The 15,043-nt window shown below is 43.0% G+C and overlaps 1 protein-coding gene across 1 annotated transcript in view; it reads left to right on the forward strand.

The window, feature by feature from the left end:
- DNAH8 (dynein axonemal heavy chain 8) overlaps positions 1 to 15,043 on the forward strand; it is a 591,778-nt gene that overhangs the window by 357,524 nt on the left and 219,211 nt on the right. Inside the window, exons 45-46 of the mRNA XM_077812184.1 lie at positions 10,213 to 10,299; positions 10,473 to 10,580. Of these exons, the coding sequence (XP_077668310.1) occupies positions 10,213 to 10,299; positions 10,473 to 10,580 (195 nt within the window). The remainder of the gene's footprint in view (positions 1 to 10,212; positions 10,300 to 10,472; positions 10,581 to 15,043) is intronic.

Below are 15,043 nucleotides of genomic sequence, written 5' to 3' on the forward strand. Positions count from 1 at the left end.
TGCTCCGTGCTACAAACTGGTGCCGGGGAGTGACCCACATGACAGTTGCCTAAAGTGCCTCGGAGAGACACATTCAAGAGAGGTGCTGCATCTGTAAGAACTTTACACATAGGACCAAGAAGGAGAGGGACAACAGGTTAAAGTTCCTTCTGATTGAAGTGGCACTTCATCCCCATACAGAGCCGCAAGGGGAATTGGCACTGACCGCCTCAGGGTTGGTTAGGAGCGCCCTGGCGTCCCTTGTCACAACTTTGCTTTTCCTCCTCTGCACCAAGGAAGGACACTGAAAAGTACTGCTGGCCCTGTTATTCTCCACCAGTGCACAAGAAGATGATCCCTGCACCAACTCCTCAGCACCGCTCACCATTGCTGGTGCTGAAGAAGAAACAGCATAAGATGAACCATGGGCACTTGCTGACCCCAAGGCCTGAGGGCCATAGGTGCTCAGAGAGGGTGTAACCCGCACCAGGCCACTATGATGCAGCAGTAGAGTGCAATATTTCGTTGACTCCAGTGCCAGGAAGGGCATCATTGAGTCCAATGCAAATGCTTTCCCCGCTGAGGGAGAGCCACTGGGGAAACTCAGCTCTGGCTTTACCATCAACACCAAAGGCATTCCACGCAGTGAGGGACTTACTCTTCTTCCCGATGCCACCATCTCCAGTGCAGCATGAACAATCAACAGCAACCCCAGCACCGAGAGAGGCTATGGCACCAAAGCAAGTGCGTACCAAGGGCAAGCCGGCTATGATGCAATGGCACAGCTCTTCCCCAAATGGCACCACTCCACCTCGTGGGACCGATACACTTCACGACATTGGTCTATGTCGCAGCAGTGCTCTACCCTGCGACACTGTTCTACTTCCCAGCACCGACCCACTTCGGCACTGCACTGCTCATTGCCCCCACACCTCTGCTCGCTGGTGCTGACTGGCACCGCACCACCGTGGTCACCCAGGAATGACTTTCCTGAATCAGACTCAGAGGCTGAATCCTGTGCCTCAAGGGGGAATAAACATGGTTGGGCTACAGACACCGAGTGCTAGACATGGTTTAAGAGGTTGACATCAACACCATGGCCACCAACTCAATGGCAAATACCTATGCCGTGGCCAATTTGGAACCCGTGGGCATTCCAACAGCTCCAAGGGCCCCATTCAGAACACGCATACTTGGCGACTTTTAAAGGGTGAGCTCCCCCACAGTCCCCCTCGGATCAGGAGTTCCCGGTGCCAAGGTCAGTGCAGAGGCTGGTGGTGATGCTGGTACCGAGGAACGAGATACACCTTCACGGGACCCATCTACAGAAGAGACGGTTCCATGTCTGGTCCCTGTACCGGCTTCATCATCCTCCTCCCAAGATGAGGCACTAGTGGGGACTGCTGTGGTGCCCACCGAGGATGACTGTAGGGCACATCAGGAGCTTCTACACAGGATGGCCCAAAACTTGGGCATTCAGGCAGAAGTCGCTGAGGCTGCTCACTCCCTTGTGGACATATTGGCACCCTCAGGGCCGTCGTGAGTTGCCTTACTCCTGAATGGGGCTATTCTGGAGCTGATAAAGGATCTTTGGTAAACCCTTATGTTGATACAAGTAAGAGAACAGAGAGGCAGTATTTCGTTCCTCAAAAGGGTTGAGTTCCTATATACTCACCTGCCACTGGGCTCCTTGATTGTCTCTGTGGCGAATGAAAAAGAGAAGCAGGGACAGCAGAGGCCATCCCCAAAAGCCAAGGATGTAAAAAAATTGGATTTATTTGGAAGGAAAGTCTATTTCATGGGGGGCCTCCAGCTGAGGATAGCCAACCATCAGGCCCTCTTAGGCTGTGTCAAGGTTCCTTCCCCACTCCGAACTTCAGGGTACAGATGTGGGGACATGCATGAAAGACCCCCTAAGCTTATTCTTACCAGCTTAGGTTAAAATCTTCCCCAAGGTACAAACTTTGCCTTGTCCTTGAACAGTGTGCCACCACCGCCAAGCGTTTTAAACAAAGAACAGGGAAAGAGACCACCTGGAGACGTCTTCCCCCAAAATATCCCCCTCAAGCCCTACACCCCCTTTCCTGGGGAAGGCTTGATAATAATCCTCACAAATTGGTACAGGTGAACACAGACCCAAACCGTTGGATCTTAAGAACAATGAAAAATCAATCAGGTTCTTAAAAGAAGAATTTTAATTAAAGAAAAGGTAAAAGAATCACCTCTGTAAAATCAGGATGGTAAATACCTTACAGGGTAATCAGATTCAAAACATAGAGAATCCCTCTAGGCAAAACCTTAAGTTACAAAAAGACACAAAAAGAGAAATATACATTCCCTCCAGCATAGCTTATTTACAAGCCAATAAATAAAAGAAAATCTAACGCATTTTCTAGCTAGATTACTTACTAACTTTAAAGGAGTTGTAAGGCTTACATTCCTGATCTGTTCCCGGCAAAAGCATCACACAGACAGCCCAAACCCTTTGTTCCCCCCGCCTCCAGATTTGAAAGAATCTTGTCCCCTTGTTGGCCATTTTGGGTCAAGTGCCAGCGAGGTTACCTTAGCTTCTTAACCCTATACAGGTGAAAGGATTTTGCCTCTGGCCAGGAGGGATTTTATAGCACTGTATACAGAAAGGTGGTTATCCTTCCATTTATATTTATGGCAGGCTGCTATGGGTTTAATTCTGTGTCTATCTTGGAAAAGTTCAAGGAGCTCCTGCCTCTAGAATTGAGGGGTGAGTTTGCTGCTTTATTGGAGGAGGGGAAAGCAGTAACCAAGGGATCCCTTAAGGTGGCTCTGGATGGGGCAGATGTGGCTGCCTGAGTCATGGCCTTGACGTTGGTGATGAAACAATGCTCCTGGTTACAGGCCTTGGGACTTCCATATGAGGTCCAGAAAACCATCCAGGACCTACCATTTGAAGGAGGCTCCCTCTTCTTTGGGCAAATGGCCTTTTGAGGGTACACCTGGGGATGGCGTACCAGGACGTTACCTGGATCATATCTTCCCTTCATTTGTGGACCGGGCATGGTCCCGCATTACCACTGACCATTGGGTGTTGTGCACAGTAGAAGTGGGATATATCCTAAAGTTCAGTTGTTCCCCTCCTTTCCACCCATCCTCTTCAGGGATCCTTCTCCCATGAGATTTCTGGCCCAGGAGGTGCAGTCATTTCTAAGGGCAGGAGCAGTGGAGGAGGTTCCTCCAGAGCTAAGGAGCAGAGGTTTTATTCCCCTTATTTCCTGATCCCAAAGACCAACAGTGACCTAAGACCCATTTTGGATCTGTGTAACCTCAAGAGCTTCAAGTAAAAGCTTACATTGAGCATGGTCTCATTGGCCTCGATTTATTCCCTCTTCGTATCCAGGGGACTGGTTTGCCACCCTCAACCTAAAGCACACATTTTCACACTGTGATATTCTGAGGACACAGGAATATCTACAGTTTGTGGTGGACCAAAACCGTTATCAGTTCAGTGCTACCCTTTGGCTTATCAGCAGCACCAAGTGCATGTCAGTTATGGTGGTCTTCCTGAGGAGTTGGGTGCAAGTATACCCCTACCTGGCTGAGTGGCTGATTAGAGGCCAGTCCAGGAACCAAGTTGAAACTCATGTAGAACTGATACAGTTAACCTTTCAAGACTTGGGGCTATTGATAAACAAGTAGAAATCGATATTTTCACCAACCCAAAGAATAGAATTAATTGGCACGGTCCTAGACTCCACCTGAGCCAGGGCCTTTCTTCTGGAGAGTCACTTTCAAGCAATAGGGATGCTTATAGAAGATGTGGCAGAACACCCCATTAGTACAGTAAGGACGTCCTTGAAGCTGCTGGGTCACATTGCGTCATGCACTTATGTGGTGCAGCACACAAGGCTGAAGCTAATGCCGCTCCAGTGATGGCTAGTGTCAGTATACACATCAGGCCACCATCATCTGGACAGGGTGGTCTCCCTTCCCCCATCGATAATTTCAACGCTTCGATGTTGCAGGACCCAGAGAACGTGTGTGCGGTTGTTCCCATCTCAAGACCTGCTCCCATGCTGTCCCTAGTCATGGACGCTTCGAATGTGGGATAGGAAACCCATCTGGGGAGCCTCAGGACCAAGGCCTTTGGTCACAAGAAGAGCTGGCTTTGCACATCAGTGTGAGGGAGCTAAGGGTGGTGCACCTAGCCTGCCTGGCTCTCAGAATTTGTTAGTGGGAAACCAGGCAGCGATCCTCATGGACAACACAACACAACAGACTGACAGGCCCCCCGTTCGAGCCACTGGCAATCCTGCTTGTTAGGATATAGATATTCAGGTCTGCCTGTAAGGGCCTATACTCTAAGAATTTAGGTGTATTCTTATCACTTGGCTAGTTATAGAGATATAAAAGAAAGAAAGAATCAAAATCACTGTCTGCCGGTGTAAGGGCCTTCTCTTACTGTGACAGTCTGAGGCCCTGTTCGTAGGCTAAGGCCTTTGGCTAAGCAACAGGCAGCCATAAACTGGGAAGCGATCGGTCACATCCTCACATTCCAAACTAACCACATTGCTATTGGGCTGTTAGGAATACAATCCTGTCCTGATAGTGCTTATCACCTCCATAGAAAGGGAAGTGCCTAGACAATGTAAAAGGAAACTTAGTTTGATAGCATCCTGTCTGGCAAGAACTCACTTATCAATAGCTGGGATGTGAAATCCTCACTTCTGTATTGTTTTGTCATTATAGTTCCCACTTTGCTATTGTTTGTCTGTATAATCTCTGTCTGGTTCTGTGATTGTTCCTGTCTGCTGTATAATTAATTTTGCTGGGTGTAAACTAATTAAGATGGCGGGATATAATTGGTTACATAATCATGTTACAATATGTTAGGATTGGTTAGTTAAATTTCAGGAAAATGGTTGGTTAAGGTATAGCTAAGCAGAACTCAAGTTTTACTATATAGTCTGCAGTCAATCAGGGAGTGGGGGTGGGTGTGTGGGTGGGGGAAATGGGAACAGGGAATGGGGATGGGGAAATTGGAATCACGTTTTGCTAAAGGGGGAAATGGGAACAGGGAATGGGGGTAAGAAAATTGGAATCATGTTTGGCTAAGGGCAGGAATGGGAACAGGGACACAGGTATAAGGCTCTGTGGTGTCAGAGCTGGGAAGGGGGACACTAAGGAAGGAAACTGGAATCATGCTTGCTGGAAGTTCACCCCAATAAACATCGAATTGTTTGCACCTTTGGACTTCGGGTATTGTTGCTCTCTGTTCATGTGAGAAGGACCAGGGAAGTAAGTGGGTGAAGGAATAAGCCCCCTAACACTGCTCATTACTTTATCTGTCATGGAAGGCGACATTCTTGGTGGCTATCACCTCAGGTAGAAGGGTCTTGGAGATTCAGGCATTCACCTCTGCGCCATCATACACAGTCTTTTTCAAGGACAAGGTGCAGCTACAACCCCACCTGTCCTTTCTGCTAAAAGTGGTCTCTCAATTCCATAGCCATTGAGATATATTCCTCCCAGTCTTCTACCCAAAGGCCCATGCTAGCAGGGAGAAACAGTGCTCCATTCATTGGACATTTGATGGGCACTCGCCTTCTATTTAGAGAGGACCGAGCCCTTTAGGAAGACCATGGAACAGTTTGTGGTCATCGCAGACAGAATTAAAGGCAACCCAGTCTCAACACAGAGAATCTGATCGTGAAATCCATACTTGCTATGAGTTGGTGGGGGCCCAGCTCCTAAACTGATGGCACACTCTACAAGGGTACAAGCGTCATCAGCCACGTTTGTGGCACAGGTCCCGAAACAGGACATCTGTAGGGCAGCGATGTGGTCATTGGTACACACGTTCGTGACACATTATGCTATCACTCAGCAAGCCAGAGATAATGCGGGCTTTGGCAGAGCAGTACTCCAATCAGCATGTAAATGAACTCCAAGCCCTCCTCCAATGTAACTGCTTGGGAGTCACCTACATTGGAGTGTACATGAGCAACCACTCTAAGAAGAAAAAATTGTTACCTTTTCTGTAACTGTTCTTCAAGATGTGTTGCTCATGTCCATTCCAAAACCCGCCCACCTACCCCTCTGTCAGAGTTGCTGGCACTAAGGAACTGAAGGGATGGAGGATCAGCAGGTGCCACTCCAGGGTCACAGGAGCTGACCCGACGGATATCACTAAAGGAAAAACTTCTGGCGACGGTGCACATGTGCGCACACACTTACTTTGGAATGGACATGAGCAACACATTTTGAAGAACAACAGTTACAGAAAAGGTTAGAAACCGTTTTTACCTACCTTTCTGTAAATGTTCTTTGAGATGTGTTGCATATGTCCATGCCACAACCCACCCACTTCCCCTCTCTATCGGAGTGTTTTTGGTACTAACAACTGAGAAGGGACGGGGGCAGCGTAGCCCTTTATGCCTGCAGTGGTACAAGGTACCAGAAGGAGCTCACGTTGCCCTGACAGGGACTGGTAAAGGAAAAATCTCCAACAATATGTGGTGGAATGGACGTGTGCAACGCATCTTGAAGATCAACAGTTACGGAAAGGTAGTTACCAGTTTTTTCTCTTTCAAGTTCTCAGGCAAAATTCTGTGACAACATACATTCTTGTGGTATTTTGACACCAGAGGTTCTTGCAACAACTACCCAAAATATTTCAGCACCCTTAAAAGTATTTCAAACCGAAGAGGAAGATGGAGGATCTAGATCCATTCCTTTCTTAAGGCATTGCTTCTGATTAGGGCTGTTGATTAAGCACAGTTTTAATCTAACAGTTAAACAAGAGACTACCAATTGAAATGTATTAAATATTTTGGAGGTTTTTCCACATTTTCAATAATATTGATTTCAATTAAACATAGAACTCAGAGTGTGTATTATTTTTATTACAAATATTTGCACTGTAAAAATAACAGAAATAGTATTTTTCAATTCACCTCATACAAGTACCATAGTGCAAGCTCTTTATCGTGAAAGCACAACTTACAAATGTGATATTTTTTTTTGTTACATAACTGCACTCAAAAACAAAACAATATAAAACTTCAGAGCCTACAAGTCGACTCAGTCCTACTCCTTGTTCAGTCAATCGCTAAGAGAAACAAGTTTGTTTCTATTTACAGGAGATAATGTTACCCACTTCTTATTTACAATGTCACCTGAAATTGAGAACAGACATTCACCTGGCACTTCTGTAGCTGGCACTGCAAGGTATTTACATGCCAGACATGCTAAACATTCATGTGCCCCTTCATGCTTTGGCCACCATTCCAGAGGACATGCTTCCATGCTGATGACGCCCATTAAAAAAATAATATATTAATTAGATTTGTGACTCCTTTGGGGAGAATTGTATGTCTCCTGCTCTGTGTTTTACCTGCATTCTGCCATATATTTCATGTTATAGCAGTCTTGAATGACGACCCAGCATATGTTGTTCATTTTAAGAACACTTTTACTGCAGATTTGACAAAACGCAAAGAAGGTACCAATGTGAGATTTCTAAAGATAGCTACAGCACTCAACCCAAGATTTAAGAATCCGAAGTGCCTTCCAAAACCTGATTGGGCCGGGGTGTGGAGCATGCTTTCAGAAGTCTTAAAAGAGCAATGCTACGATGCAGAAACTACAGAACCCGAACCACCAAAAAAGAAAATCAACCTTCTGGTGATGGCATCTGACTCAGATGATGAAAATGAACATGAGTTGGTCTGCACTGATTTTGATCATTATCTAGTAGAACCCATCATCAGCATGGACACATGTCCTCTGGAATGGTGGCCAAAGCATGAAGGGGCATCTGAATCTTTACTGCATCTGGCACATAAATATCTTGCAACGCCAGCTATAACAGTGCCATGCAAACGCCTGTTCTCACTTTCAGATGACATTATAAACAAGAAGTGGGCAGCATTATCTCTAGCAATGGAAATAAACTTGTTTGTCTGAGCAATTGGCTGAACAAGATGTAGGACTGAGTGGTCTGTAGGCTCTAAAGTTTTACATTGTTTTATTTTTGAATGCAGTTATTTTTTGTACATAATTCTACATTTGTAAGTTCAACTTTTATGACACAAGGACTCCTTGCTGTTTTTATGATAAAGAGATTGCACTACAGTACTTGTATTAAGTGAATTGAAAAATACTATTTTTCTTTTTAAAGTGTAAATATTTATAATAAAAAATAAATATAAAGTGAGCACTGTACGCTTTGTATTTTTTAATCACTTGACAGCCCTACTTCTGATGCTTCCGCTTATTTAATCAAGGTACAGGCACTCTTAGGTTTTCCATAGCAGTATTATATGAGATCAGACTGAGATAAGCTCAGTATATTTATTTATATTAGGGCTGTCAATTAATCACAGTAAATGCAAGCGATTAATGCAAAACCAGTTAATTAGATTTTTAAAAGTTGTGATTAATTGCAGTTTTATGAGTTACTGTTAAAGCAAATGACTGCAGTTTCCATGCAGCATCAGTCAGGTGTACCGTGACTCCAAGATAGCTGTCATTGCTCAAGGACGTCCAGTGATCACCAGTCAAAGCAACCACTAGTGCATTTTTCAGAAGCTCCAACTTCGTAATCATGTTGTGATATAGGTCATGTATTTCTGATGTAATGGTTCCTCAGGAGCACAAGGTGTATGACTAACTGGCAGGTGCAATTTGAATAACATCCCTTAGCCCTCTGTGTTTACAATGTTGAGTGGTCTGCAGTCCATAGCTATCCACTTTCTAATAGCATTGGTTAAGCTGTTGCACTTAGTTGGATCCATGAGCTTGTAGTGATCTTGAAACTCTAAGTGTACTCTGTTGCAGCTGGTGAGATTCATTTGCTGTCAGTGGGTTATCCGTAGCAGAAGAACTAAAGGCAAAAGCGTGTTTAGCGCATAGGTGGTACTGCAGACTTGAAGTATTTCAATGGTATTGGAACTCAGCCTCGCAAAAACTACAGATAACCATCTTTTTATCCAGAGAACCATCTGGAAGTTTTTTTAAACTAAACTTCCCATTCAAAAGACCTGAACTTTTGCTGCTTTGCTCCATTAACTTTTTCTGATATTTAATCACTCCAAACCATGAGAACATAATAAAACTGTGCCAGTATCCACCAAGCGATGAAGTACAGTAAGTGAAGAGGGTGAAAACAGAGGTGTATGATTAATGATAGTTTAAAAAAACATTTGTTTGTTTTGTGTTAATCGCTTGCATTAAATGCAATTGACAGCCCTAAAAAAATAATTCTACATTTGTAAATTGCACTTTAATGATAAAGAGATTGCGATACAGTACTTGTACGAGGTGAATTGAAAAATACTATATTTTTATCTTTTTTACAGTGCAAATATTTGTAATAAAAATAATAATATAAAGTGAGCACTGTATACTTTGTATTCTGTGTTGCAATTGAAAACAACATAGTTGAAAATGTAGAAAAAGATCCAAAATATTTAGAGTAAATTTAAATTGGTGTTCTAGTGTTGGTTAACAGTGCAATTAAAATGACAATTAATCATGACTATTTTTTTAATCTCGTGATTAATTTTGATTATTTTTTAATCATTTGACAGCCTGAATTTAGATTAATGTCTAGTAATTCAAAAGTTGCTTTATTGCATATATTTGGAGCACCACAACATAGTACTGTACCTTCTGAACAGTAGAAAAATAAATACAACACGTAAATTTCTCATGCTTTCAGCTTCTCTTTTTGAAAATTAAATTTCTCCAAACAAGTAAAGGCATTTGTGTTTTTGGCAACTTAAATATCCATTTTTCAATTATCTAAATGGAAAAAATGAATATTTTCTTACATTAGGAAAAAAGCACCTTTGCAAATTTATAGAACTCAAATATTGGATAGGTTTTTATTAAACTTAACTAAAATATTCTGGAGTAAGGCTAATGAAGAAAAAGTTTTGCCCAATAGATATTTTATTCCATAAAATCGTATGCATTTGAAAACTGGTTTGTAATGAAAATGCATTTTCAACCATAACTATAGCAATGCTTTTACAATTGTAGCTGTTGGTCAAAATTTCTTTCATGATCTTTAATAATTAAACAATAAACTAACTGATTCTGATCTCACCATAATCTACAGTAATCTGGATCAAAATCAGGTCTTAAATATTTAAGTCATCATTAACATTCCTTAAGTAACTGGTCTGAACACTAAAAACATTTATTGTAGATACTGTAAGTAAGAATATTGTACAATATATGTTTCATGCATAGAATCCTGGGTATGCCGGCCGTCAGGAGCTACCAGAAAATCTAAAAATTCAATTTAGAACTGTGTCCATGATGGTTCCAGATAGACAGGTAAAACTAATTACTTGGCTAAAGAGAAACAAAGTATTTTAAGTTTATTTGAGATACATTTTTTAAAAATATGTGCATATTTAAAAAAAAATTAGCCCATTTCCCCTTTTTTCCTTTCCTTCCAAAAATTTCAGAAAAATTAATCAAATTCTTAATGCTATGTTATATTTCAGATAATTATGAGAGTTAAGCTTGCAAGCTGTGGGTTTATTGATAATGTGGTCTTAGCTCAAAAATTCTTCGTTCTTTACAAACTTTGCGAGGAGCAGCTCACTAAGCAGGTGTGTTTCCTAGTCTTACAGTATTTACAATACAATTTTTCCTTTAGGTTTTGATCTGAGCACATCTCTATTGGAATACAAATGTTATGTTTCTTTTAAAGTTGAAATATATTTCAAACAAAAAATCTCTTTATAAAGTGTATAGAACCTTTGAGCAAAGAGCAATCTTATTTTTCACCCCTTTAAACAGATTTATACATATTTTGTAATAATTGTTTATCAGTAATAATTTGTAATAATTTGGGTTCTTCACTCTCCTTAAGTCTCCTGCACAGATTCACACACATGGATTTGATGCTGGATCTGTGCGTGAACCAACAAGAAATTATTAGTATTTTAGGTTAATATCTTTATTACAGTAACACTTAAATGCCTCAACTAGGTTGGACCCCATGTGCTAGGCATTAAATAAGTATTATAGTGGTGCACCAGTTCTGCTATGTTTGGGGTTGTCTAGTACGTCCTGTTTAAAGGACAAAGCTTTTAAGTGCCCTGAAATCTGCATGCTTACTCATATTGTGTTGAAATGAGCTCTGCCTTATGTGGCATGGGATAGGGTTAGTGATCTAACTTTGGGATCAATTGAGCAATGTGTTCCCAAAATAAAGCCCTCCCCAAAAATAGCATTTCATAGAGTGCCCATATTCTACCAATTTGTTTTGCACCAACATGTGGCTCCAACCATGACTGTCATCACAGGACAGGACGGAACCTCGATAGGTCATCTAGTCCAGTCCCCTGCACTTAGCCTGTCTCAATTAGCCCATGCTAAACACTCATGCACATGCACCAAACAGATTGCAATGCATATGTCCAGAGAGAATAGCCAAGAGGGTTTCCAGCCATTAAATTTTCACATGGCCTGGATAGCTCCATACTACTGATCAAGGAGGCTGTTTTCAGCCCTATGAAGCTGCTGTGGCAGACCCCAGCATCCATCTCTCTGACCTGAAAACACAGTGACAAAAAATATTATGTTCTGGCGAAGGATGTGGAATTTCTATTCTTGCACTAAGAAAAGGAGTACTTGTGGCACCTTAGAGACTAACCAATTTATTTGAGCATAAGCTTTCGTGAGCTACAGCTCACTTCATCGGATGCATACTGTGGAAAGTACGGAAGATCTTTTTATACACACAAAGCATGAAAAAATGGGTGTTTACCACTACAAAAGGTTTTCTCTCCCCCCACCCCACTCTCCTGCTGGTAATAGCTTATCTAAAGTGATCACTCTCCTTACAATGTGTATGATAATCAAGGTGGGCCATTTCCAGCACAAATCCAGGGTTTAACAAGAACGTCTTAGAATCATAGAATCATAGAATCATAGAATATCAGGGTTGGAAGGGACCCCTGAAGGTCATCTAGTCCAACCCCCTGCTCGAAGCAGGACCAATTCCCAGTTAAATCATCCCAGCCAGGGCTTTGTCAAGCCTGACCTTAAAAACTTCCAAGGAAGGAGATTCCACCACCTCCCTAGGCAACGCATTCCAGTGTTTCACCACCCTCTTAGTGAAAAAGTTTATCCTAATATCCAATCTAAACCTCCCCCACTGCAACTTGAAGCCATTACTCCTCGTTCTGTCATCTGCTACCATTGAGAACAGTCTAGAGCCATCCTCTTTGGAACCCCCTTTCAGGTAGTTGAAAGCAGCTATCAAATCCCCCCTCATTCTTCTCTTCTGCAGGCTAAACAATCCCAGCTCCCTCAGCCTCTCCTCATAAGTCATGTGTTCTAGACCCCTAATCATTTTTGTTGCCCTTCGCTGGACTCTCTCCAATTTATCCACATCCTTCTTGTAGTGTGGGGCCCAAAACTGGACCTTAAATCTTGGGGGATGGGGGTAGGAAAAAACAAGGGGAAATAGGTTACCTTGCATAATGACTTAGCCACTCCCAGTCTGGATTCAAGCCTAAGTTAATTGTATCCAATTTGCAAATGAATTTCAATTCAACAGCCTCTCGCTGGAGTCTGGTTTTGAAGTTTTTTTGTTGTAATATCGCAACTTTCATGTCTGTAATCGCGTGACCAGAGAGATTGAAGTGTTCTCCGACTGGTTTATGAATGTTGTAATTCTTGACATCTGATTTGTGTCCATTTATTCTTTTACGTAGAGACTGTCCAGTTTGACCAATGTACATGGCAGAGCTTATGCTCAAATAAAGTGGTTAGTCTCTAAGGTGCCACAAATACTCCTTTTCTTTTTGCAAATACAGACTAACACGGCTGTTACTCTGAAACCTATTCTTGCACTCCAGCCCAAATTCTTTGGTGGCCAATGCAGTACAAGAGAGAGGCCATCAATACCAATCCTGTGCTAGTCATCCAAACAGATTGGAAACACCTAGACTTATTTGGACACACAGCATATTCATCAGCAATGCTCCAGTTTAGAATCTCCAGCTACAAAGCTCTCATGGCCAAGTGTAATTACTTAAATTACTCTAAACTGGAGGAATTCTGCCATGACCTGCCAAAGGCTAAGAAAAAGCAATTCCAGTCTTTTATATAGAAAGGACACCTTCAAGCCCGAATAGGCCTTTAAGCCTTGTTAGACTCTGCAGACATTGCTGCCCAGTCCATCACGACTGCTGTGGTCATGAGGCAAGCATCATTTTCCTAAAGAGACTTTCCTAAAGAGGTGCAAACCACAGTAGACGATTCTCTACACTCCAATCTCTTGGCATTTACCCACCTGTGCTGAAGAGATGCCTGGGTAAATATCATCTCCCCCCACAATCCTGACCACAGCAGTACATCCCTCAATAACACTATGACAGTCAGTGCCCAAGACAAAGGCCAGCTACCAAACGTAGGCAGCCCACTCCTCGAGGGGCTACCTTTCTCACCCCTCAATGAAGTAATAATTTTGAAGGAGTGATCAAGGACCAAAGAAGCCTCCCCTTATTTCAGTCATTCCCACCATCTTTGGCAGTCCAACCATTTGGCGACTGACTAGCTCTGTTTTTCCCATCTTGGAGACTAATCACCTTAGACAGGTGGGTTCTAGAGATAATCAGGGAAGGATACTCCATCCCCTTCCTATCCATCCTGCCCTGTGACCCCCTCTCCATGTCCTTCTTCAGGGACCCCTTTCATGATTCCATTCTATAGGGAGAAATAAACCATCTTGAGCAACTGAGAGCCATAGAACTGGTTCCTTCTCAGCACATGGGACAGGGTTTCTGCTACCACTGTTTCTGGATCCAGAAGAAATCTGGCAGCTGGCCACCAATCCTGGACCTTTGCAATCTAAAGAAGTTTGTCAAACTGCAACACTTCAAGATGGTTACCTTCTCCAGTATTATCCCAGCACTGGAAGAAGGGACTGGTTTTCGGCCCTTGACCTCAAAGATGCATACTTTCATACTACAATACACCCTGCCCACAGGCGATTTCTCTGATTCATCATGGGTGACAACCACTACCAGTATAAGGTACTGCCTTTTGGACTGTCCATGGCATCTCAGGTGCTCTGCAAGATCCTTGAGGTGTAGTTGCTGCCTACCTAAGGAAACAAGGAGTTCTCATCTTTCCATACTTGAACGACTGTCTCCTCAAGGCCCCATCCGAGACTGATGTTCTCTGAGCTGTCCGCATAACAATAGATCTGTTCACAAAGCTAGGCCTCCTTGTGAACCGAGAAAAATCCACTTTTAATGCTGGTACAACAACAAGAATTCATCAGTGCACAGTTGGATGCCATACAAGCCAGAGCCTTCCTACCACCTCACAGATTCTTGGCTATAATACACCTGGTATCCAATATACAAGTCTGCCCCCAGATCTCTGCCAGAACATGTCTCCAACTTTTAAGCCACATGGCAGCAGCCACTTTCGTGGTCATACATGCAAAACTACACATGTGATATCTTCAGGCATGGCTCTGTACAGTATATCTCCCCCACAAACACAACCTCCACAAGCTCTTATCCATGCCGATGAGAGTCAAGTACTCACTGCTTTGGTGGGCACAGCCCAACAACATCTGTGTCAGAGTTCCTTTCCTCCAACCAACACTGATCATGATCCTAACAACCAATGCCTCTCTAATCGGTTGGGGAGCACATCTCCATGATCACATAGTGCCGGGCCAATGGTTGTTAACTGAATCTGCCCTACACATCAATCTCCTAGAATTATGCAATGCCTGCTGACATTTCCTCTCTCTGCTCAAACACTACCATCAGAGTCATGATGGACAATCTTGCCTGAATGTATTACATCAACAGGCAGGGCGGAGTGAGGTCCCACTCTTCATGCTTGGAGGCATTCAAACTATGGATCAGGTGTATCAAACACATCATCACCATTTCAACAGTGTACCTCTCTGGACACCAGAACACCACTGCAGACACATTGAGCATGAGGTTCTCCCATGAAAACAGGTGGGAACTGGACATGCAAGCACTTCAGCACATCTTTAACTGATAGGAATACCCCACCATAGACCTCTTTGCCA

Source organism: Eretmochelys imbricata, chromosome 3 (genome assembly GCF_965152235.1).
Source record: "Eretmochelys imbricata isolate rEreImb1 chromosome 3, rEreImb1.hap1, whole genome shotgun sequence".
Lineage (NCBI taxonomy): Eukaryota > Metazoa > Chordata > Testudines > Cheloniidae > Eretmochelys > Eretmochelys imbricata.